The following is a 26,290-nucleotide window of genomic DNA, read 5'->3' as shown; positions in this document are numbered from 1 at the left end:
ACCCCCCATGTACAGGTTTTATGGGGTTTACAGATGTTACAGGGCCAAATATGGGATCTGCCCATTTACATAGAAAATTGGCACATTCATTTTATGGGCCTTTGTCCTCTTTGAGACATTATAGCAGCCCAGGAATGAAAATTACCCCATCGTGGCATACCATTTATAAAAGTAGACAACCCAGGGTATTGAAAAAGGACTATGTTTAGTCTTTGTTTGTAGCCACTTAGTCACAACATCTGGCCAAAGGTAATGTTCATATTTCAGTTTTAGTTTATCACAAAAACACTGCCTTTTTGCTGTTTATATCATCCTTTTATGTTTTACTGCTATAATACACCCATCTTTGTGTTCAGCGATGTCCCATGAGTACAACAATACCCCCTATGTACAGGTTTTATGTGGTTTTAGGAAGTTACAGTGCCCAATATAGGGTCTGCCAATTTGCATGGAAATTGGGCATATTGATTTTATGGACCTTTGTTGCCTTTGAGACAGTATGGCAGCGCAGGAATGAAAATTACCCCACCATGGCATACCATTTGCAAAAGTAGACAACCCAGGGTATTAAAAAAGGACTATGTTTAGTCTTTTTTTGTAGCCACTTAGTCACAAAACCTGGTCAAATTTAGTGGTCATATTTTTTTATTTGCTTTTTTCACACAGACTTTGCATGTTTTCTATTTAGATCAACATCATTATATTTTTTACTGCTATAATACACCCATATCTGTGTTCAGTGATCTCCCATGAGTGCAACAATACCCCCTATGCACAGGTTTTATGTGGTTTTAGGAAGTTACAGGGCCCAATATAGGGTCTGCATAGAAATTTGGCACATTGATTTTCTGGCCCTATGTTGCCTTTGAGACAGTATGGCAGCCCAGGAATGAAAATTACCCCCCTCATGACATACCATTTGCAAAAGTAGATAACTCAGGATATTCTAAAAGGAGTATTTTAGTTGTTTTGTATAACTTATAATGGCCTTAGAGTGGATGGGCTTAACATATAAAGGGACAGGACAAGGTCAGGGGATTTATGAAGTTAGGAATACAGAATAATAAAATAAAATAAATTAGGAACACATACAGATTGCTTTCAAATTAAAAGTTTAACTCTGTGTGATATATTCGAAAGCAATCAGTGATACAGAGGCCAGGTTGAGAGGGGCAGTCAGGGCAATGGTAACTAGAATCCCTCCTCCCTCCTTTTTTATAGCAGACTCTGCATCTTTTCTGGGGTGTTAATTTGCAGGCAGTGGGGGGGATCCTAGTGGGAAAATGCCTGCCACAGAGTCGCTCAACATTTTCAGATTGAACAGTGGGAGGATTAGGGGTCTGGTTAAACAAAATATCAGATGTTACATTTAACACAAATTCCAAAAAAGTATAAGTTTTCCCTGTGCCTGTTTTTTTGTACAGCACATATGCATTATATACTGCGATCTGCATAATATAAAAGGCTACTTTTTTGTACCAAGTTCTAGTTTTTCTTTGAATTAGATATGGCTGCAGGCACCGGTCAGCTAAATCTACCCCCCCCATGTTTTTGTTGTACTCCACAATGCACTTTGGCTTTCGGATCTGTGCAGATCTTCCCTTCACAGACACTGGCACTGTAGCTTCATCGTGCATTGTGGAGAGCATGTACACATCTTTTTTATCAGTGTACCGAAGGGCCAGTAGCTCATTGTGGCGTAAAGCTGACGTTGTGCCCCTACTTTTTTTTCCATATGTCAGCTTCTGGGGGAAACCTTTGCGATTTTTTCTTGTTGTGCCACAGGCCACGGTTTCAAAATAAAACAAAAATTTTAATAGCTCTGTGCTGGTGTAAAAATTATCGAGCCACAAATGGTACCCTTTATTTAGCAGGGGTAGTAGGAGATCCCACACAATTTTCCCACTTGTGCCAACTGAATCTGGGCAGCCAGGTGGATCCAAGTGGCTATCCTTTCCCTGGTAGATGCGAAATGCCCAGGTATACCCAGTACTGCATTCACAGAGCTTATAAAATTTTACCCCATAGCGGGACCTCTTGGATGGTATATATTGCTTGAAAAGCAATCTCCCCTTAAATTTCATGAGGGACTCATCAATGCAAATGTCCTGCTCAGGTATGTAAACTTCTTTAAATTTTTGGGACAGGTGGCTTATCAGGGGCCTTAGTTTATATAACCTGTCATGCAGGGGGTCATTTTTGGGGGGGCACTTGGTATTATCATTAAAATGGAGAAACCGCAGCAATTGTTCATATCTGTCCCTCTTCATAACCCCTGGAAAAAGAGGGGTAGCCAGGATGGGGTTCTGGCTCCAGTATGAACGAATGCTGGGTTTCTTCACAATCCCCATTATTAATGTCAGGGCCCAAAACTTTTTAATCTCTGGTATGTCAGTGGGATGCCAGGTATTTTTTCTGACATACAGAGATTGGGGATTTTTGGACAGATACTGGCTGGCATATAAATTTGTTTGAGCAACTATATGCTCAAACATAGCATCTGTCAGAATCAGTGACATATAGTTTATTGGCTCACATACTGGAACATCACTTGTTATGCCAGGAGTCTCAGTAAATTCTGGCATTTCTGGGGCAGTGAAATTTGGGGGTATCCAATTTTGGTCATTTGTGCGACGCCTCCTTTTAGGTGGCGGGCAGGGAGCACCAGCATCAGATGTATCACTCAGGGGCTCTATATCTGATGCCGTAAGGGTTGCGCTGTCAGACAGAGCAGAGAGGGTTTCACTCCCTGAATCTGCGGCAAGAATGGCATAAGCCTCTTCTGCTGAATAGCGTGCCATAAGGGATTTTTTTCAGTACAAAGTACCACTTCACCACCACCAATTACCACTTCACCTTCCCCAAAATCCCACTAAACCACCCCAATTACCACCTCCCAATTACCACCCACCTATTCCCACCCACCCTATTCCCTTTTTTTTTTTTTTTTTTTAAATTATGATTTTTTCTTTATAAAAAAAAAAAAAAAAAAAAAAATATATATAAACTAAAAAAAAAAAGGAACTGGGAAGGGTAGTGATTGGGAACAGCAGGGAAGGGGTTAATAATAACTAAAGATCCCCACAAATAAACTTTTGGGCACTGATCAAAGCCCTGACAGGCTGATCACTGTGATATTAGGCTGATCACAGTAGCAGCTCAGTGATCAGCAGCAAAAACAATATATATATATATTTGTAACCCCCACAAATAAACCCCCAACGCTTTTGATCAACACTGATCAAAGCCCTAACAGGCTAAGCAAGTTATATTAGGCTGATCACAGTAGCAGCTCTGTGATCAGCAGCAAAAAAAATATATATATTGTTTGTAACTATATTTTTTCTCCCTCTCTAGCTTTCTGCAGCACACACCAACACTAAACTGTCTTCCTCTCTCTCTCAGATCGCACTGAGAGCAGAGAGGAAGCGGATACACTTGTAACAGCCAATGATTCCACTCATTGGCTGCTACAGTGTTACAGGGGACAATCGATACACCCCCTCCATGCTGATTGGATCCTGGGGGAGTGCCAGAGGTGCTAGGCACATCCCCCAACCGGATCCACAACAAACAAAATAACGGAGGGGGCACAGGAGCTGAAAACCGTTATGCCGTTCTATTCCGTCATAACGGCTCTAAAGCCCAGTGTAATTATGACGGAATGGAACGGCATAACGGCGTTAAAAGGTTAACAGATATATATATATATATATATATATATATATATATATATATATATATATATATATATATATATATATATATATATATATATATATATATATATATATATATATATATATATATACACACACACCACCAAAGAAGGCTCCGTTTAATGGTAAACGTTTTCGGGGTCTCCCCCGTCCTCAGACCACTTACACAAATTGACAAAACAACACCTTAAATAACTACTTACCCCCACCGTGAGATACCGCCATCAGTCTCCCAGCGTCTGTATAGCGCAACTGCGCATGCGCGCCCGGAAATAGGGAGAGCCAACGGGGACACACTAAAAAGCAAAGTGAAAATAGTAATGCTAAACACATAAACGTAAAACAATGCAGGCATCAATATACATGCATTACTTTAGAACTAATGTCAGTACTGATCTAAATACTAGTCTTCCTACCTTGGGCTTACACATACAGCAAGTTATGCTAATCGTCATTAAACCCCTCAACTGGCTACTACAGTATGTGCCTAACAGTTACATATACTTCATCCTGTTAGCCAGAATGTTTTGAAGAGGTTGACCACATAAATTTGACTAACTATGCAAAATATGCAATATTCTATTACCAAAGTCTGAAGTTAAGCACATAGTTAGAGCTATCAGACAAGTATGTATAATATGAAGTTAAACACATAGTTAAAACAATCTAACATAATATGTCATCTTCCAAATCCTACACTCAAACCCTCTACACTACTTAGATATACATATTTGGTAAATGATACCCTGCTCCTTAGTTTGTCATACACCTTTCATACACCTTAGTGTTAAGAGCCACAGGTTGAAGAGTACCCTAGTTAGTACCAAATACTCAATGATAGAAATGGCCCCTATTTAACTCACTGACTATGTGCCCACAAATACTAGATAAACAATATCTCTTTCATTTGGACAAAAAGTTAGGAGTCAGAGAGCATATATCCACCACAACCCCTATAGAAAACACTGATAGTCCAACTGGACATTGAGTCCCTTTGGATACATAGTATCCAAATTAAAAATCCACTGGGACTCCCGTTGTAGTAGACGTCTGCCCCTGTCGCCACCTCTAGAATTTTTTGGTATATGGTCTATGATAATGTAACGAAGATCAGACACAGCATGGCCACTGGTACAAAAATGGCGAGCCACCGGTTGGTCAGAATCACCATTCTTAATTGCCAGTCGAATTGCTGACCGGTGGTTCGCCATCCTTGTCCTGAGGTCATCCTGGGTCTTGCCCACGTAAAACCTGCCACACGGACAGTGCAATAAATAGACAATGTGCGTGGTTGTGCAAGTAACCCTATGCTGAATGTAATACTTTTTGTTAGACCATGGATGTAGAAATGTATTACTCTGGGAATGTAATACTGGGAATGTAATACTTTTTTTTATTCCCAGAGTAATACATTTCTACATCCATGGTCTAACAAAAAGTATTACATTCAGCATAGGGTTACTTGCACAACCACGCACACTGTCTATTTATTGCACTGTCCGTGTGGCAGGTTTTACGTGGGCAAGACCCAGGATGACCTCAGGACAAGGATGGCGTACCACCGGTCAGCAATTCGACTGGCAATTAAGAATGGTGATTCGGATCAACCGGTGGCTCGCCATTTTTGTACCAGTGGCCATGCTGTGTCTGATCTTAGTTACATTATCATAGACCATATACCAAAAAATTCTAGAGGTGGCGACAGGGGCAGACGTCTACTACAACGGGAGTCCCAGTGGATGTTTAATTTGGATACTATGTATCCAAAGGGACTCAATGTCCAGTTGGACTATCAGTGTTTTCTATAGGGGCTGTGGAGGATATATGCTCTCTGACTCCTAACTTTTTGTCCAAATGAAAGAGATATTGTTTATCTAGTATTTGTGGGCACATAGTCAGTGAGTTAAATAGGGGCCATTTCTATCATTGAGTATTTGGTACTAACTAGGGTACTCTTCAACCTGTGGCTCTTAACACTAAGGTTTATGACAAACTAAGGAGCAGGGTATCATTTACCAAATATGTATATCTAAGTAGTGTAGAGGGTTTGAGTATAGGATTTGGAAGATGACATTATGTTAGATTGTTTTAACTATGTGTTTAACTTCATATTATACATACTTGTCTGATAGCTCTAACTATGTGCTTAACTTCAGACTTTGGTAATAGAATATCGCATATATAGTTAGTCAAATTTATGTGGTCAACCTCTTCAAAACATTCTGGCTAACAGGATGAAGTATATGTAACTGTTAGGCACATACTGTAGTAGCCAGTTGAGGGGTTTAATGATGATTAGCATAACTTGCTGTATGTGTAAGCCCAAGGTAGGAAGACTAGTATTTAGATCAGTACTGACATTAGTTCTAAAGTAATGCATGTATATTGATGCCTGCATTGTTTTACGTTTATGTGTTTAGCATTACTATTTTCACTTTGCTTTTTAGTGTGTCCCCGTTGGCTCTCCCTATTTCCGGGCGCGCATGCGCAGTGGCGCTACACGGACGCTGGGAGACTGATGGCGGTATCTCACGGTGGGGGTAAATAGTTATTTAAGGTGTTGTTTTGTCAATTTGTGTAAGTGGTCTGAGGACGGGGGAGACCCCGAAAACGTTTACCATTCAACGGATTTGCAAACGGAGAGTGCCTTTTTTGGTATTATTGCTATTTGATTGTTTGGAAGTGCACCCCAGCAGCTGAATGAGAAAGTGTGCTGGTTCCCTGCTTGTGTCATATATATATCTCAAAATGTCCACTCACTATGTGATAAATATTTATCCTAGAAAGGGCAAGGATATGTGATTCCTCTAGGGCTGTGAGAACACCATTAAAGGGACAGTTTACAATAGAATGTTTATTGTTTTAAAAGATAGATAATCCCTTTATTTACCATTCCCCATTTTGCATAACCAACACAGTTATATTAATATACTTTTTACCTCTGTGATTGACCTTGTATTTAAACATCTTCTGACTGCCCCCTAATCACATGGCTTTTTATTTATTATCTATTGACTTGCATTTTAGCTGTGTTGTGCTAACTCTTAAATAACTCCCCGGGCATGAGCATAATGGCCCACATGAACTAGCAGTCTCTTGCTGTGAAAAGGTAATAAAAGAAGCATGTGATAAGAGGCTGTCTGTAGTGGCTAAGAAAAAGGCAGACATTCAGAGGTTTAAATGTTATAAAGTATATTAATAACACAATGTTGGTTGTGCAAAGCTGGGGAATGGGTAGTAAAGGCGTTATCTATCTTTTTAAACAATAACAATTTTAGTGTAGACTGTCCGTTTAATGCTTAGACTTACTTCTAAGAGGGTAAACAGGGGCAGAGAGAGAGAGATTTTGAAGAAGAAAAGTAAAAAAACAACCGATAGAAATGGAGGATAAATTCACCATGAGAGGCTATCAAAAAGGACTACTCAAGGACTGTAAGGAAAAGGTTGCACATCTCACACAAAGTGAGGCACTAAAACCAAGGGACAATACCAAAGAGGACAACTGAATGACATTTACGACTACCTTTACTCTGGGAAAAGAAAGTGTGATCAATACCATGAAGGAAAATTGGACACTGATCACTACGGATAAAGAACTACCATTTCCTAAATCCGACACACCAAGGGTGGGATATCGCAGGGCCCACTCTCTGAGAGATCAGTTGATCAAGACTGACCCCAGAAACTGCTACATCAAAGAAACATGGCTACAGAACAAACCCGGTTGCTATAGATGCCTGGGATGCACCACTTGTGGTGGACTCACGACAGGCAATAGCTTCAGTCATCCCTACTGCACCAGAAGATTTCCAATAAAATACAGGGTCACTTGCACAACCAAGTTCATTGTATACCTATTCCCCTGTATTTGTGGTTTATTTTATGTAGGTAAGACTGTAGATGATCTTAGGACCAGGATGGAGAATCATCGCTCTGCAATCTGGACAGAGATTGACAAGGGGAATTCCAAGCAACCGGTAGTGAGGCATTTTGCCCAGACAAATCACAGCACAAAAGATCTGAAATATATAATAATTGACCATGTTCCTCCCCTATCACGAGGCGGAGATAGGGCTAAACTGCTATTGCAGCATGAGGCCAGATGGATCCATACCCTGGGCACCATGACACCTTAAGGACTAAATGTATACCTAGATTGGCATTGTTTCTTGTAAGGTGGATCAACTACTGTAATCTTAAGTAATTAGAATTGTAATCGATCAGAGTAACTTTAACTTGTCTGGGTAACTCTAAACAGCCCGAGTAATACTAATCAGTCTGATTAGACCTTTAAACTGATACATTAATTAGCATGGGGATTCCTTACTGTAGACTAACTGCTGCCCTCTTACTGATGTTCCTCCTTTTAACCCACCTGGATTCCCCTATAAATAGAGTGATTTATTTCATCTTGAGTGTTTACTATGCAGATGGCAATTATTTTGGAGGATGGGAGCAAGTTGTACATAATTTATAAATCATAAGCTGTTACTGCTTAGTGTATCGTTTCATATACTACACATTGTGCCATGCCATAACGGATATGTATATATATATTTTTTTTTTCTGTAGGCGCTGCTGATTTAGCGTCCGGTTGCCATGGTTACGGTCATTACGTAACGCAAGTCAGGTGGGAGGATCCATTTCCGGGAACGCCGTCAGCAGCGCCGCTCTGGGTTCTGAGGGTTTTTAAACATGGGTGACTACACTGTTTTATCTCTTATGTCTGTTTGAAAACGGGGGTGACCCCGAAACGTCACGGATTAAAAGTGTTTATTTGGTGATAAAGACCCAGAGAGTGCCTTCCTTTTTTTGCTGCTTTATGAACATTTGAAGCGCACCATGGGCACCACGGGCTGACTAGGCGCTGATACACATTTACTATAATATATATATATATATATATATATATATATATATATATATATATATATATATATGTGTGTGTGTGTGTGTGTGTGTGTGTGAATGACACCCGTCTCAAACTCAACACAGACAAGACCGAAATCCTTCTTCTCGGATCCACCGAATCAGCATGGGATGACTCCTGGTGGCCCACAGCCCTCGGACACCCTCCAACCCCAACACACCAAACGTAGGCGTCATCCTTGACTCATCACTCTCCATGGACTGCCAAATCAACACAGTCTCTTCGACTTGTTTTTACATTCTCCACCTACTGCGAAAAATCTTCAAGTGGATCCCTACCGAAACCAGAAAGTCTGTCACCCATGCCCTCGTCAGTAGTCAAATGGACTATGGCAATGCACTCCATGCCAGGTCCACCATCAAGCTCCAAACACGACTCCAATGCATCCAGAACGCCTCAGCCAGACTCATACTCGACATCCCTCGCCAAAGCCACATCACCGAACACCTAAGGAACCTGCACTGGCTCCCCGTCAACAAGAGAATCACCTTCAAGCTCCTAACCCACGCATTCAAAGCCCTCCACAACATCGGTCCCGAAAACATCAACCACCGAGTAAATTTCTACATCCCCTCCAGACCAAGCACTCACAGTAATCCCCTGCATCAGAAAAACAGCTGGAGGAAGGTCCTTCTCCTACATGGCAGCAAAAACATGGAACACCCTCCCGCTACACCTCAGATAATCCACCTCCCTCACAAACTTCAGGAGGAACATCAAGACTTGGCTCTTCGACTGAATTGCCTTCCCTTATATCCCCCGATCTTTTCCTACCTCCCTCAGCACCTTGAGATCCTCAATTTCTCAGGAACGACCACTACCGTGGAATCACAGTCGTCCAAAGTCACTAAAACCTCCCTGAGTAACAGGCGGAGGTGTTCTAGTTTAAACCTGAAAGAAACAACTTCTGAATCAGTCAAAGGTAAGGAACTCCCCGAGTCTGAAATTTAATCTTCCGATAGAACCTCCATACCCTCCATCTCAGATCCCTGGGAGGGTACGTCCAAGATTGCCACCATAGCATCAGAAACTTCATTGACCACATAGTTGTCCTTCCTTTTACGTTTGCCTTGAAGTATAGGAAAGGCAGATAACGCATCAGAAAGTGTAGAATACATAACTGCAGCTATGTCCTTTAACGTATAACTGCAGCAGAAACTTGAGAAGTACAGGGCACTGCTTGAGCGGGAGTTAAAGGTTGGGACGCTTGGGGAGAAAGCTGCGGCATACTCTGCATCTCATTGTGTGACTCCCGAGAAGCATCCGCCTTTGACAATTTTTTATCATGAAAATTTTTTTCTTTATAGCTTAGAGCCCTCTCAACACATGAGGGACAAAAAGGAACTGGAGGTTCCACATTAGCATCCAAACACATTGCACAAGTAACAAGTCCATGATATAGAACAGACAAGAAAATGAAATAAATACAAAATAGAAACTGGCCCTTTAAATTATACTGGCCCTTTAAATTTCTTACTATATGAGAGAAAGAGTGATGCAAAAAGAAGTACCAATGTTAAAAGTAATACTGTGCCTTTAAGTAGTAAATGCAACTATTTTACTGTGCTGAGCAAAAACGTTTCACATCTATCAGTTTAAAAACTTTTTACCCCACATTCAGACACCTCTCCGCCTCAACAGCTCTGCTGAGGCGCCTACCTGCCGACCAGTCTCTAGACCGCTCCTAGAAATGTCTCAGGTCAGGTTTCAGAGCGCTAACAACCGCTTGCTTTCCTAACCATGCGGTTCTAGCGCAATGCCCGATGTCCTGCAAGACTAAGCAGCAGAGATGTTGCCTTACAAAACCGGAACTCCGGAACAGATGCCCAAACAAACTGTGCAGCGTCTCTAGATAAGTCTAAAGCGTGCGAATAGTAGCCCCGCCCATCGTGGGCGGATAATTTGATAAAAAAATGACCGATAAGCCCAGAGTTTTAGCCCCAGTCCAGTGCCTGTACATATGCCGTCACAATAGGAAAACCCCTTCCATACATGAAGAGCCTATATTCCCAGGAAAATAAATGTAACAATCATACAAGTGCAGAGTCCTCTCTGAGAAGTGAATGTGCCCCAGAACAACAAGAACTGCACTTACCTTAAAGCTGTCTAAAAGCAGGACAGCTCCAACAGGTTTAGGGGGTCCTCTCCCTCCCATAGCCCTGTGGAAACTGATAGGACCTGAGTTAGATATTGCTTAGGCCATCATGAGAAGGGCAGCATAACAATATGGGAGGTGCAGTGAGAATTATGTCTCACCAGTTCCCATTGCTCTAAAGCCACCAAAAGCTCTACTGTAGAGACCGATATGGACTACGGCTACACCCCAGGACAAAGCAGCACACTCTGGCACTACTTTAAAAATAATAAACTCTTGATTGAAGTATCTAAAACTAATACCTCACTTTACCTCTTCCTATCACTAACGTAGGCAAAGAGAATGACTGGAGTGGGAGGGAAGGGAGGAGCTATATAACAGCTCTGCTGTGGTGCTCTTTGCCTCCTCCTGCTGACCAGGAGGCGTAATTCCACAAGTAAGGATGAAATCCGTGGACTCAGTGTCTTTAAAAAGAAATATATATATGGATAGTCATTAAAACTTTGCTAAAACAACAAATCTAATCTAAGTACTGTGTAATATAAATAAAAAAAAAAAAATATATATATATATATATATATATATATATATATATACACACACACACACACACATACACACACATACATATACAAACATATACACACACCACACAACACATTTTGTTGTGATTGCCTGCTGCTTATGAACAGTGCATGGTTTTGTGCTTTTATTTTTCTGTGATTGTACAAGACTCCTCTGTCTCTCCCAACTTGCAACACACATGGTTCTCATCCATGATTCCTCAGCTGGAATATGAAATTGAGAGAGAAGTCTTTACTGTACAATAGGGAAATGTCTGTTCTTGCTAGGATGATCTAGTAAGCATTGATTTGGATTTTCTTCCTAAGCTAATTTGAACTTTACTTTACATTGAAGAATTTTGGTTTTAACAGAGTTGTAAAAAAAGAAAATAGTGCTCTACTTCCAACGTTGCCCTTCATTTATAGAGTTTGACTCCGCTGGTATATTGGCTGGCTGTCCGCAGGGTTCTGAGATCTGCATGTCACACAGCTAAGGATTTACTTATGTACCTAATAGGATATGGAGCATAAAGCACTAGCGGACTAGAGAAGGTGGGAGGTGACATATTGTGACCAGTTTATTTTCTGCTATAACAAGAAGTTTAGAGCAGTTCAATAACAAACACCACACTATATTTATGGTTTTCTAGAACACATCAATACCACCCAACAACCATAGCTTTCATGTCACATTTACACAGCCGGATGCTGACCTGGTGCCGATTCCCTGCCCATTCGTTCCAACAAGCGCAAACAGAGACTGGAAACCTTCTGGCGTGAACCACTGTGCAAGAGAAAGGGACAGTTACCTCATCAGTACACTCCCAAACCCCGCCAATTTCTAATCAGCTGCATTAAGTGATCACATGATGCATTCACAGATTAACAAAGAACAATAAAATTAAACTGTGATGCTTCGCTAACTGGAGAAGGGCACAATGACTGCGCCAAGAAGTTCTGATCTTCTGTCACATTAACAAGAGCCTCAGTTGCAAAGATTAATCAAAGGAGAACAATTTCTATAAGTGGTAACCCAACAAGATCACACACTGGGCATAAATACAGATACTGCCCGTATCTTGTGTCAACTTGTTCCTCACCCTGTTGTCTGCGTATTTTGTCTCTCTGTATACGGTCTAGTCCCCTTTCTCAGTTAACACCTGCATTTTTAAATGTATTCTTCTTAGCCCAAAATTGATTTAAAAGGGATATGAAACACAATTTTTTTCTTTAATGTTTCAGATAGAAAGTTGCTTAAAATTGCTGCTCTAATATACTGCTATTACCAATTTTTCCCCGTTCTCTTGGTATCTATTTGAAAAGCAGGAATGTAAGCTTAGGAGCCAGCGCATTTTTGGTTCACCACCTGGGTAGCGCTTGCCGTTTGGTGGCTAAATGTAACAAAGAACAATTGATAGTAGGAGTAAATTAGAAAGTTGCTTAAAATTGCTACTCTATCTGAATCATAGGGTTTCATATCCCTTAATATATTAACAGTGCATTGCTAGGTTGTATTCCCAGGATGGCTCTAGTCAAACAATCATCTTTGTAATTTACAAAATTATCAAACGATTGCAGCTGAGCCGGCAGGTGGTGCACTTACCCGACTCACTTGCTCATCATACAGGGCTTCCACAAACAGCCGACGCAATTGTTCCAGTTGCCCCTGAAAGGAAAAGAACAAGTGTGATATCTAATGCAAAACATGGAGCATCAAGTACCCATATTACAATCCTAATAATCCTATTTAGGAGAAGTTAATTCTGGCAGTCTTCATATAGCAGAAGGTAAAAAAAACACAGAATTACAATTTATACAGGCAGGGATATATGCTGAATATGAAGCAAAAAAAAGCTGGGAGCGGAGCACAGGTAAAGTTTTTGAAAATCAAGCTATTTATTCAAAATACAAGGAAGCAGCTAGAAACTTGTAAAAAAACAAAAATAAACTAATTGCAGATAGAAACTTGTAAGACGCGTTTCGGCTCTTGCCTTCTTATCTTCTGGGACCTTAATTCATTGCATATCAATACCCTCAGAAAAATTCTGATTGGTTCACAAATAACATTATTAAAGAAAGACTCCTCCTACTTTACTCTTTCCTATTAGTCAACTCTTGCTATACAATGAAAAAGCTATATTTGGTTATAATGTTGTCAAGAATGATACAACATAGGAGGTTTAAATCACCTGAACACCTAAACGTCTAATGAAATAAACATCAGTGACTCTTAGTGCACTTGAAAATATATATTAGTTACTTTATATGACTTAATTTCTTTGTCTATTATATAGTGACTTATATTTTTTTAATTTCTCATATAATCTACTAGTAATTGGTCACTAAGATAAATACATATTTGATGAACATTTTAGTAAGAGATGGTATATTGTAAATGTGGGATATGGTCCCAGAGGGAAGGAGGGGAAAAAACATAATTTATGCTTACCTGATAAATTTATTTCTCTTTTAGTGTGTTCAGTCCACGGGTCATCCATTACTTATGGGATATATTCTCCTTCCCAACAGGAAGTTGCAAGAGGATCACCCAAGCAGAGCTGCCACATAGCTCCTCCCCTCACATGTCATATCCAGTCATTCGACCGAAACAAGACGAGAAAGGAGAAACTATAGGGTGCAGTGGTGACTGGAGTTATAATTTAAAATTTAGAACCTGCCTCAAATAGACAGGGCGGGCCGTGGACTGAACACACTACAAGAGAAATAAATTTATCAGGTAAGCATAAATTATGTTTTCTCTTGTTAAGTGTGTTCAGTCCACGGGTCATCCATTACTTATGGGATACCAATACCAAAGCTAAAGTACACGGATGATGGGAGGGACAAGGCAGGAACATTAAACAGAAGGAACCACTGCCTATAGAACCTTTCTCCCAAAAACAGCCTCCGAAGAAGCAAAAGTGTCAAATTTGTAAAATTTGGAAAAAGTGTGAAGTGAAGACCAAGTTGCAGCCTTGCAAATCTGTTCAACAGAGGCCTCATTCTTAAAGGCCCAGGTGGAAGCCACAGCTCTAGTGGAATGAGCTGTAATTCTTTCAGGAGGCTGCTGTCCAGCAGTCTCATAGGCTAAGCGTATTATGCTACGAAGCCAAAAAGAGAGAGAGGTAGCCGAAGCCTTTTGACCTCTCCTCTGTCCAGAGTAAACGACAAACAGAGAAAAAGTTTGTCGAAAATCTTTAGTTGCCTGTAAGTAGAACTTCAGGGCACGGACCACGTCTAGATTATGCAAAAGACGTTCCTTCTTTGAAGAAGGATTAGGACATAAGGATGGAACAACAATCTCTTGATTGATATTCTTGTTAGAAACAACCTTAGGTAAAAACCCAGGTTTAGTACGCAGGACTACCTTGTCTGAATGAAAGATCAGATAAGGAGAATCACAATGTAAGGCAGATAACTCAGAGACTCTTCGAGCCGAGGAAATAGCCATCAAAAACAGAACTTTCCAAGATAAAAGCTTAATATCAATGGAATGAAGGGGTTCAAACGGAACACCCTGAAGAACTTTAAGAACCAAGTTTAAGCTCCACGGAGGAGCAACAGCTTTAAACACAGGCTTAATCCTAGCTAAAGCCTGACAAAAAGCCTGGACGTCTGGATTCTCTGCCAGACGCTTGTGTAAAAGAATAGACAGAGCAGAAATCTGTCCCTTTAGTGAACTAGCGGATAAGCCCTTTTCTAAACCCTCTTGTAGAAAAGACAATATCCTAGGAATCCTAACCTTACTCCATGAGTAACTCCTGGATTCACACCAATATAAATATTTACGCCATATCTTGTGGTAAATTTTTCTGGTAACAGGTTTCCGAGCCTGTATTAATGTATCAATAACCGAATCCGAAAACCCACGCTTTGATAGAATCAAGCGTTCAATTTCCAAGCAGTCAGCCTCAGAGAAATTAGGTTTGGATGGTTGAAAGGACCCTGAATTAGAAGGTCCTGCCTCAGGGGTAGAGACCATGGTGGACAGGACGACATGTCCACTAGGTCTGCATACCAGGTCCTGCGTGGCCACGCAGGCGCTATCAGAATCACCGATGCTCTCTCCTGTTTGATCAAATCAGTCGAGGTAGCAACGGAAAAGGTGGAAACACATAAGCTATGTTGAAAACCCAAGGGGCTGGCAGTGCTTCTACCAGCACCGCTCCCGGGTCCCTGGACCTGGATCCGTAACAAGGAAGCTTGGCGTTCTGGCGAGATGCCATGAGATCCAGATCCGGTTTGCCCCAACGAAGAATCAGTTGAGCAAATACCTCCGGGTGAAGTTCCCACTCCACCGGATGAAAAGTCTGGCGACTTAGAAAATCCGCCTCCCAGTTCTCCACGCCTGGAATGTAGATCGCTGACAGGTGGCAAGAGTGAGACTCTGCCCAGCGAATTATCTTCGAGACTTCCAACATCGCTAGGGAACTCCTGGTTCCCCCTTGATGATTGATGTAAGCCACAGTCGTGATGTTGTCCGACTGAAACCTGATGAACCTCAGTGTTGCTAACTGAGGCCAAGCTAGAAGAGCATTGAATATTGCTCTTAATTCTAGAATGTTTATTGGGAGGAGTTTCTCCTCCTGAGTCCACGATTCCTGAGCCTTCAGGGAGTTCCAGACTGCTCCCCAGCCTAGTAGGCTGGCATCTGTTGTTACAATCGTCCAATCTGGTCTGCGAAAAGTCATTCCTTTGGACAGATGAACCCGTGACAACCACCAGAGAAGAGAATCTCTGGTCTCCTGGTCCAGATTTAGCAAAGGGGACAGATCTGAGTAATCCCCGTTCCATTGACTTAGCATGCATAGTTGCAGCGGTCTGAGATGTAGGCGCGCAAATGGCACTACGTCCATTGCCGCGACCATTAAGCCGATGACTTCCATGCACTGAGCTACTGATGGGCTTGGAATGGAGTGAAGGACACGGCAAGCATTGAGAATCTTTGATAACCTGGACTCAGTCAGGTAAATCTTCATCTCTACAGAATCTATAAGAGTCCCTAGAAAAGGGACCCTTGTGAGTGGTAACAGAGAACTCTTTTCCACGTTCACTTTCCACCCATGCGACCTCAGAAATGCTAGAACTATCTCTGTATGAGACTTTGCATTTTGAAAACTTGACGCTTGTATCAGAATGTCGTCTAGGTACGGAGCCACCGCTATGCCTCGTGGTCTTAGTACCGCCAGAAGAGAGCCCAGAACCTTTGTAAAAATTCTCGGGGCCGTAGCTAACCCGAAGGGAAGCGCTACAAACTGGTAATGCTTGTCTAGAAATGCAAACCTTAGGTACCGATAATGATCTTTGTGAATCGGTATGTGAAGGTAGGCATCCTTTAAATCCACTGTGGTCATATATTGACCCTCTTGGATCATGGGTAGGATGGTCCGAATGGTTTCCATCTTGAACGATGGAACCCTTAGGAATTTGTTTAAGATTTTTAAATCTATGATTGGTCTGAAGGTTCTGCTTTTTGTTGGCCATGTGTACCATGCTTGGAGACAAGCAGTTCCCAATGGTCTTATTCCGTCTTGGTACAAAACAACATCCTTTTTAATGGTTTAATTAAAAGAATATCACCCAATAAAATAGGTAGATTTATTTTAATAATTTTAACAATATCATCATAATGCCAACTAAAATGAATGCTGAATGTTATTTTTCCTCTCTCATATTCTTTTTGGAATGAGGATTATCTTGCAACAAAGATGTTCTGTCTATGTCCAATACTTGGGATATAACTCTTGAAATATCTTGATGTTTATAACCCCTATTGTGAAATCTCTTAGTAAGTATGACACTTTCTTTCTTGAATGCGTCTCTGCTGGAACAATTACGTGTGAAATCTCCCTTAAAAGTGACAGTCTAGCCAAAATAAACTTTCATGATTCAGATAGGGCATGTCATTTTAAACAATTTTCCAATTTATTTTAATCACCAATTTTGCTATGTACTCTTGATATTCTTAGTTGAAAGCTAAATCTAGGAGGTTCATATGCAAATTTCTAAGCCCTTGAAGGCCGCCTCTTCTCTCAGGGCATTTTTACAGTTTTTCACCACTAGAGGGTGTTAGTTCATGTGTGTCATGTAGATAACACTGTGCTCACACACGTGGAGTTCCTATGAGCCAGCACTGATTGGCTAAAATGCACGTCTGTCAAAAGAACTGAAATAAGGGGACAGTTTGCAAAGGCTTAGATACAAGATAATCAGAGGTAAAAAGTGTATTTATATAACTGTGTTGGTTATGCAAAACTAGGGAATGGGTAATAAAGGGATTATCTATCTTTTAAAACAATACAAATTCTGGTGTAGACTGTCCCTTTAATCATATCAAACCCTGTGCTTTTGGGATGTAAACTCCTGGCATGGAGTAATGTATTTGACATAATTGGCTTACGAAAGATTTGACTCTCTCTTTGACTGCTTTCACTGTTACCCCATAAGTACTAAATCTAAATATGCAATTTGCTTAGGGTGTAATGTAAACATGAACTCTAATCTTTTATCATTAATATTGAGAAAGGAGATAAACTTTTCAGTATCAAATACTGATCCCTTCCAAATGAAAATCAAATCTTCAATATGACTAAAAAAAAAATTGTATCTTGTCCATATATGGATTATTATGTCCATAGAAGTGAGACAGTTCCCATTAACCCATATAGGTTGGCGTAAGAAGGGGCAAATTTAGCCCCCATCCCTGTCTGACGTCTCTGGAAATAATAACCGTTGAAAAGGAAATATTTGTGGAGTAATAAATACTCTATTATAGAGACCAAATAACTTTGAAACCAGATGTGTAATTGCTAAATCTGTCCAGAAAGAATCCAATTGCCAGTAAACCCTGATTGCGTTAAATGGCTGAATATAAAACTACTAACATCTATAGTTAACCACATAAATTCCTCCTTCCACTGTTCTTTAACAGGCGTAGAAGATGTTTAGTGTCAAGTAAAAAGCTGGGAACGGATTGGGCCAAAGGTTGCAATATATAGTCAACCCAGGTGAATAAATTCTCTAAAAGGGAACCTATACCAGAAACAATAGGTCTCCCCTTGGTTTCCTCAAGAGACTTGTGCACTTTCGGTAAATGATAGACTACTGGGATGATAAGATCTGTTACATACAAGAAGTTAAATGTATCTTCATCAATGTAACCTGCATCTAAATCCATCATCCAACAAACTGTACATGCGCCTCTGAAAATCACGAGTGGGGTTATTACTCAATTTAGTATACACATTTGCATCTGATAATAATCGTCGGGCCTCTAACAATCTACTTTGTTCATCACTACCACATTTCCTCCTTTGTCTGGCTGGCAAATTACTATATCTTCTCTTGCCAGTAAAGATTTTCAGATAGTGTCAAATTATGTTTATGATGGATAAGAGGCATATTATCATAAAGTGATTTGAGTTCTAACTCTACTCTCCTATGGAATGTGTCTAGAATATTTCCTCTACATTTTACAGGATAAAAGACTGACGTTGGTTTAAAACCTGTGTGTTTTGAAATTTCCCCATAAAGGGCTTCCTATTCCATCAAGACAGTGTAATTTGCATCATCATCAAATGCACAATTCACAGGAAAGTAATTAAAAGAGACCAAATCAGACAATATACCGTCTTCAATACTGATCTTTTACTTTTTTCTGCAAAGTTTTTTTCAAGGTATAATTTACACACAAAATTGTTTACAACCATGATTGTCTCAAACAAATGAACGTTACAAGTTGGGGCAAAACCCAAGCCTACTTCTAAAACCTTTATCTGATCCTCTGTAAGGGTTTGATTTGACACATTAATCACTGTGTAATTTTGTACTTGTTTTTCTGACGATTGGTTCGTAACCCATATTTTCTCCCTGTTGTGAACTGCTCTTTTGTCACGTCTCTTTCTTTCTCTGTCCCTGTGCCTTGTGTTTCTAGTTCCTTTGGAAAAACCTGTTCTATACTGGCTCCACCCCCTGTGTTTCTAATCTGTGTCCTAGCTGGCTCTCTTTGTTTTTTCTTAGGAATATTAAGGAAAGTCGATACCTGAACTATCTGGTCTCCCTGAGTCTGAAAAGAAACTACTTGGTCCATTTTAGGTGTTCTAACTTTTAGGGCCCCAACAGATTGGGAAGAGATTAGAACGGTTTCTGCTCTTGTATCTATATCAACAACAGGTACAGAAAGATCATCATGTGTCTGATGAAGGCAGAAAGTTTATCCTCTTCTTCAGTAGAAGACAAACCATCTAGTTTTTATAGTGCAACAAATCCAAGTCAATTTTTTTAAAAACTTTAAAGTATCAATGTCCTCTTTAACTGAAGTTACAGTCTCATTTCATATATTGTCCAACTTTTCATAATCCTTATAGGTCAAGTTATTTAAATCTTGTTGTAAACCAGTAATCTCTGAACTATGAATACAAATAGGGCACAGCACTATATAGGACAAAAAAAAACTCTTGTAGAGATGGGGTGCACGTGGTAGGGAATACTGCTACCCCTCAATACCATAGGAAAAATGTAGAGTTACACAGCACCACTATATTCAATCTTATTTTATTAAGACATATTAAAAAACATGCAACGTTCCGGCCCCACTGGCCTTAATCATGCATGTGGCATGATTGAATATAGTGGTGCTGTGGAACTATGTTTTTCCTATAGTAATCTCTAAACGCAATTGTTCTAATTGTTGTTTCTTGTAGATTATAAGCAAGTGCAGTAACTTGATTGGACAGCCCGTTATTATATTGCATTCCATTTGTCAATGAATAATTAGTCTGTAACCATAAAAAGTAGGGAATTTGTAGATTCTGAGACCACAAGGGAGCATTTCCATAGACATATAGTTTTCCATCAGATTGATGTCCTATCATGTTTTGTGCTCTAGCTTTTGAAATACATCCTATTTAGGAGAATTTAATCTGGCAGCCTTCATATAGCAGTAGGTAAAAAAACAACAAAAAAACAACACAACCAGAATTACAATGTATATAGGCCAGGGATATATGCTGCAAAACCAAAGAAGTAAAGAAGCCAGGCCAACCAGCTTCAAGAATCCAATGATTTGTCAAGCCCCAAATACGCACACAAAAAGGTAAGAAGCCAATTCATTAAATTATTAGTAATTAAAAAGGACATTAAAGCATTTTGATAGATGCACAACACACAGCAGCAATAAAACACTGCAAAAGATTGGTATCAAATATAATATTTTAAAAATGATTTTGTTGGTACAATTGAAAATCAGGGGCAGTTCTGTGAAACACCCTTTGAAAAGCCTGGTGGGATATAGGTCTCTTGTCTGCGTTGGCAATTTGAAACAGATGTAAATAAGCTGGTTTCCTGATCTAAGCAATCACAATAAATGTGTACAATATAGCAGTATAGGATAATGTCAGCAAAAGTATGACAGGCGCTTCAGCTCCTCAAGAGGGAGAGGACTGTGTTCAGAGACATTTTACAGTAAAAGCTGGAAAAATTTCTATTGCAATGCGGTTTTATTTTTGACCAACATACATTTTTTTGGCAGATTACATTTCAAGTTTATGAACTCTTTAAAAACTCTGGAGCTCACCTTAAACTTATCTCCTAGCAGTTTATGAACAATCTCTTCCTCCTCGTTGGCCGTTTTGTTGCAGAACTGGGAGAAGAGGTGAAGCCACCAGTCCTTGTCCTTGGCCTGCCATGGAAATACAGGTGAAGTTAAAGCTACACCTCCAGGGGCAATGCATGGCTGGATCTGAAAAGTATGCGGGGTCTGGGAGCCTATCATGAGCATCAAACACATGTATCTGCCAATCACAGATCATGTCCTGCTCAGAAACAAGACAGGAGCTTGGTGCCTAACTTTATTTAAGTGTTTAACCCATTTACAGATAAAGCACAGGCTTTGACAATACTCACTGCATAAATTACTTTTAGAAAGTAGTAAAAGGCGAGATACACTTGTGTGTGCGCTACGTAAGGGATATGAATCACGTCTTACTACAGTGAGGGATATTAGGTCAGTTTGAGCCTTAGTCTGCCTCTGGCATTGTGGTCAAAATGGACAGCATGAGATTAGGAGGCAAATTATGTACAAATAGACTTCTGTGAAAAAGAATCACAAAACAAGGGCGTCTCCTAGTGTACCTGATGATATATAAGCTAGATATATACTATCAAAACATACTCACAAGTATGGCAGCGCCTAATTGTGCTTATGGGGCCTTCTGGGAACTCTGTGTCCCAGCTCACTGATCCAAAGAGCAGGGGAAATCCTCTTAACAACTCCCAAAGCTATGAGCTGGATAATAAAAGCTCAGACTTCCAAAAATTTTAAAAGTTAAGATTTTATGGTACAAATTCCTTTTAAAAAACAAAAGGGCACAACATTTACCTTGTGTGTTAAAAAACAGTAGCGCAGCGCGTTTCTCGGCTCTCCTGGCTGTTTCCTCAGGCTTCTGTTAAAATTCTGGAAGTACTGGCTTTTAAATGAAACTGTCCAATCACAGAACGTTAAGAAACTACACCTAATCATACAGGTGTGTTACCTTAATTACATATTTTCTTAAAGACAGAAATTACTTTCCAAATGTCAGCTGTTATTACTATATTCATTTGTGTACAATATTAACACGCACAATTTACAATCCTCTCAGTGATGACTTAATATAATCTTCATATATCCATCAAACAAACAACTATCAATCAATCCACATTGATATTTACAAATTCATTATTCCTCAGATGTAATAACCATGTCTCCCATCCTGTGTTAATATCTGTCATTTAGAAAAAAAAACCTTTTAATAACCATGATCGGCATTTCACAGAATGTTATATATTAATACCCATGGGTGGTTTCTATGAGCTAATCTATTATTTACCTTGAGACTCAAAACACCGCTCCACTTCCTCCTCTAATAATGGTGATACGATCAGTTTCTACATCTATTAATGTATGTACAACAATGTGCCTGGCTGCGATCTGTAAATTTAGCTTCTAACCCGGGTTGGTTGCCAAATGGAACTTCACTTGCGCATATGTGATCGGTCTTTTTGATACCACGCCTCTAAACTCCAAAGAGTGTATATCCCCTAAGTGTATTACAGTTACATATGTGGTGTTTGCCAATACTAACACGCCTCCCAAGCGTGTGTGTGCTAAAAATTGTATTGAAAATTGCCTATGTAATGTGCGTTAGTTGCTCGTGTATACCTTTATTGGTACCATCTCTAATTCACAATAGAAAGTGTATTTGAAATATAGGAATTGGGACTGCATATATAAATGTGTTTGCCCTCATTGGCTAGCTGTGTCGTGCCTTTATAGACCACGCCAGAGATCAAATTTATCAGTTTTTGGCCAAAAAATAAATAAATTGTGTGTTCTTATAATGGAGACTGTGTGTATGAGTGAATGATAAAGTATTACTTGTATGAATACTATTAAAGTTTGTATGTCACACTGATTATTGTACTAAGATCGTATCCTAACCATACCTAAAAAAGTGAATGTTACTAGAATATATCAATGCCAATATTGATGTGGTGCGATGACTAATGTTATACTTGCACAACATGAACAATTGTGCAGTGTTATTAGGTATATTATAAGATTAAATGGACAAAATGTACAGACAGGGTGTTCTGTAAAATAATATAAAGATAAAAATAAAAATGAAATTGTGTGAAATAAAATAGAAAAATATAAACAACAAATGGAAACCTCACTAAATATAAAGGGATGGAAATGATAAAATAAAAAATCAATAGTACTAGCTATGCGTTTCCCAGTAGCTAATAATGTTATGGTAATACACCAGTGCTAACTATGTTGTGATCGTGACCCTAATCCTGATGTGTTCCGTGCTAATCTGTGCCCTTTATTCTAGTGTTATATAAATATGTGTATCTAGGGAGGGTGATATTGGGGAGTAAACCCTGACTATTGCCAATACTATGTTAGCGGTGCACATTTAGTAAGTGTGATGTTGTAGACGTTTGTATGTATAACAAATATACTAAGTGTTTTCACAAAATAGGGGTTTATAATCGATGAGATGATCTATAGTTGATGTACTAGCATGATAATTATAGAATACTAGCAGGATTCTATGATCTAGATTTATTAGCTAATGCCCTAAATGCATATTCAAATATATCACATTCTATATGATGTGGAATATTCCACCTAAAACCATTTTAGGAACTGTGTCTGTGAATGGTCCGAGGGAGACATGATGATCACATCCAAAGATTACAACATATGCTGCCCCATTTAAATAGATTCCAGACTTTGAATGGTGTCATAGTTAGAATGCAGCCATGTCTAAATTTTCGTTTAACCCCGCTGGAAATAGGGAATTAAATTTATAAATCCAACAGGTCTCCCTCTGTCTGAGGTTGGTGAGCCTATTGGTACCCTGTCTCACTGGTATTCTTTCCAGTGGGGTTATACGGAAAATACACTTAGACCCCTGTTGACAAACTATATAGTGTCTGGACACACTATGTTTATTGCTGTGATTAACGATATTCCTATAGTGTTTACCCCATCTATTTCTCACTTTACGTGTAGTGCGACCCAAATATTGACCCCCACATTTGCATGTGAGGAGATAAATAACAAAACTTGAACTACAATTGAGCCTTTCCTTTAGCTGATAAGTATAACCCGAACTGTTGGAGGTGACACTAGTTGTTCCATGTGTGATGAATTTACACGTTACATCTTCTATTCCCACATCTATAAGAACCATTTGAGCATTTTTATCCCTATTTTTAGATTTATCATTTGTACCTTTTTTGGTCATCACTATTGTGCTAGGGGCCAGTTTTTGTTTAATTGTAGGAGCCCTTTGAAAAGTGATCTTGGACCTATCTTCTATTATTTGTTTTAGAATGGGGTCTTTTTAAAGTAAATACCAATGTTTGTTGATGATTTTTTCAATGGCTCTGTGATTAGAATTATAATTAGTTATAAATGACATTTTTGTACTCTCTTTCTGAGAGTTCTTTGTATTATTTCTAGTGGTCTGATGATTAAACATCTCATTTCTATTTAGTGATCTTGCTTTGCGGTAGCTTTCTTCTATGAGATCAACAGGATATCCCTTCTCCTTAAACCTATTCTTCAAGACTTCGGATTGGCTATCATATGATGTCAGAGAAGAACAATTCTGCTAAATTGGCTAAATGGAATGTTCTTCTTCCAACCCTCTAAGTGATTACTTGTGTATTCTAGAAAGTTGTTACTGTCAATGGTTTTAAAGGATGAATACGATTCAATATTGTCAGTCAGATCCCATGTTAGTACAACATCAAGAAATTCAAATTTGAGTTTTTTTGAATATTATAAGTAAAATTAAAACCAAAATCATTAATATTGAGCTTATTGGCAAACTCTTCTGCTGACTCAGGAGAGCCATCCCAAATAAAGATCAAGTCATCTATGTATCGTCCATAGAAGATCAGGTTCGTCCTCAAGCCTTGCTGGTAAATGTATGTTTATTCAAATTTACCCATCACCAAATTGGCAAAACTTGGGGCAAACCTGGTCCCCATGGAGGTATCTTTAGTCTGTAAATAAAATTTGTTCAAATACTTAAAATAATTGTGCTTTAAAATAAATGTAATTAAATCTAAAAGATATTCTTTTTGATTAGCTGACATGAAAATATTGTCATATACGAAATGGCTAATAGATTGGACTCCCACTTCATGGGAAATATTGGAGTAAAATATGGTAACATCGCATGTCATCCAAATGTAATTTTCCTTTCTTTTAATAGAAGACAGTTTTTTTAGTAAATCTGTAGTGTCTTTGATGAATGATGGCAGTAATTTAACATATTTCTGTAAATAACATAATTTATGTAAGAACTTACCTGATAAATTCATTTCTTTCATATTAGCAAGAGTCCATGAGCTAGTGACGTATGGGATATACATTCCTACCAGGAGGGGCAAAGTTTCCCAAACCTTAAAATGCCTATAAATACACCCCTCACCACACCCACAATTCAGTTTAACGAATAGCCAAGAAGTGGGGTGATAAGAAAAAAGTGCGAAAGCATATAAAATAAGGAATTGGAATAATTGTGCTTTATACAAAAAAATCATAACCACCACAAAAAAGGGCGGGCCTCATGGACTCTTGCTAATATGAAAGAAATGAATTTATCAGGTAAGTTCTTACATAAATTATGTTTTCTTTCATGTAATTAGCAAGAGTCCATGAGCTAGTGACGTATGGGATAATGACTACCCAAGATGTGGATCTTTCCACACAAGAGTCACTAGAGAGGGAGGGATAAAATAAAGACAGCCAATTCCTGCTGAAAATAATCCACACCCAAAATAAAGTTTAATGAAAAACATAAGCAGAAGATTCAAACTGAAACCGCTGCCTGAAGTACTTTTCTACCAAAAACTGCTTCAGAAGAAGAAAATACAACAAAATGGTAGAATTTGGTAAAAGTATGCAAAGAGAACCAAGTTGCCACTTTGCAAATCTGATCAACCGAAGCTTCATTCCTAAACGCCCAGGAAGTAGAAACTGACCTAGTAGAATGAGCTGTAATCCTATGAGGCGGAGTCTTACCCAACTCAATATAGGCAAGATGAAATAAAGATTTCAACCAAGATGCCAAAGAAATGGCAGAAGTTTTCTGGCCTTTCTAAAACCGGAAAAGATAACAAATAAACCAGAAGTCTTACGGAAAGATTTCGTAGCTTCAACATAATATATCAAAGCTCTAACAACATCCAAAGAATGCAATGATTTCTCCTTAGAATTCTTAGGATTAGGACATAATGAAGGAACCACAATTTCTCTACTAATGTTGTTGGAATTCCAACTTTAGGTAAAAATTCAAAAGAAGTTCGCAACACCGCCTTATCCTGATGAAAAATCAGAAAAGGAGACTCACACGAAAGAGCAGATAATTCAGAAACTCTTCTAGCAGAAGAGATGGCCAAAAGGAACAAAACTTTCCAA

General features: G+C 39.2%; 1 protein-coding gene across 1 annotated transcript in view; it reads right to left on the bottom strand.

Annotated features, from left to right (window-relative positions):
* Positions 1 to 26,290, bottom strand: part of SMYD5 (SMYD family member 5) — a 120,526-nt gene that overhangs the window by 38,892 nt on the left and 55,344 nt on the right. The window contains exons 6-8 of the mRNA XM_053704362.1: positions 20,882 to 20,986; positions 12,911 to 12,973; positions 12,021 to 12,091 (exon numbers count right to left, since the gene is read on the bottom strand). Coding sequence (XP_053560337.1) covers positions 12,021 to 12,091; positions 12,911 to 12,973; positions 20,882 to 20,986 — 239 coding nt within the window. The remainder of the gene's footprint in view (positions 1 to 12,020; positions 12,092 to 12,910; positions 12,974 to 20,881; positions 20,987 to 26,290) is intronic.

The sequence above is a fragment of the Bombina bombina genome, chromosome 2 (genome assembly GCF_027579735.1).
Source record: "Bombina bombina isolate aBomBom1 chromosome 2, aBomBom1.pri, whole genome shotgun sequence".
NCBI lineage: Eukaryota > Metazoa > Chordata > Amphibia > Anura > Bombinatoridae > Bombina > Bombina bombina.
This window is presented reverse-complemented; position numbering and strand designations above follow the sequence as displayed.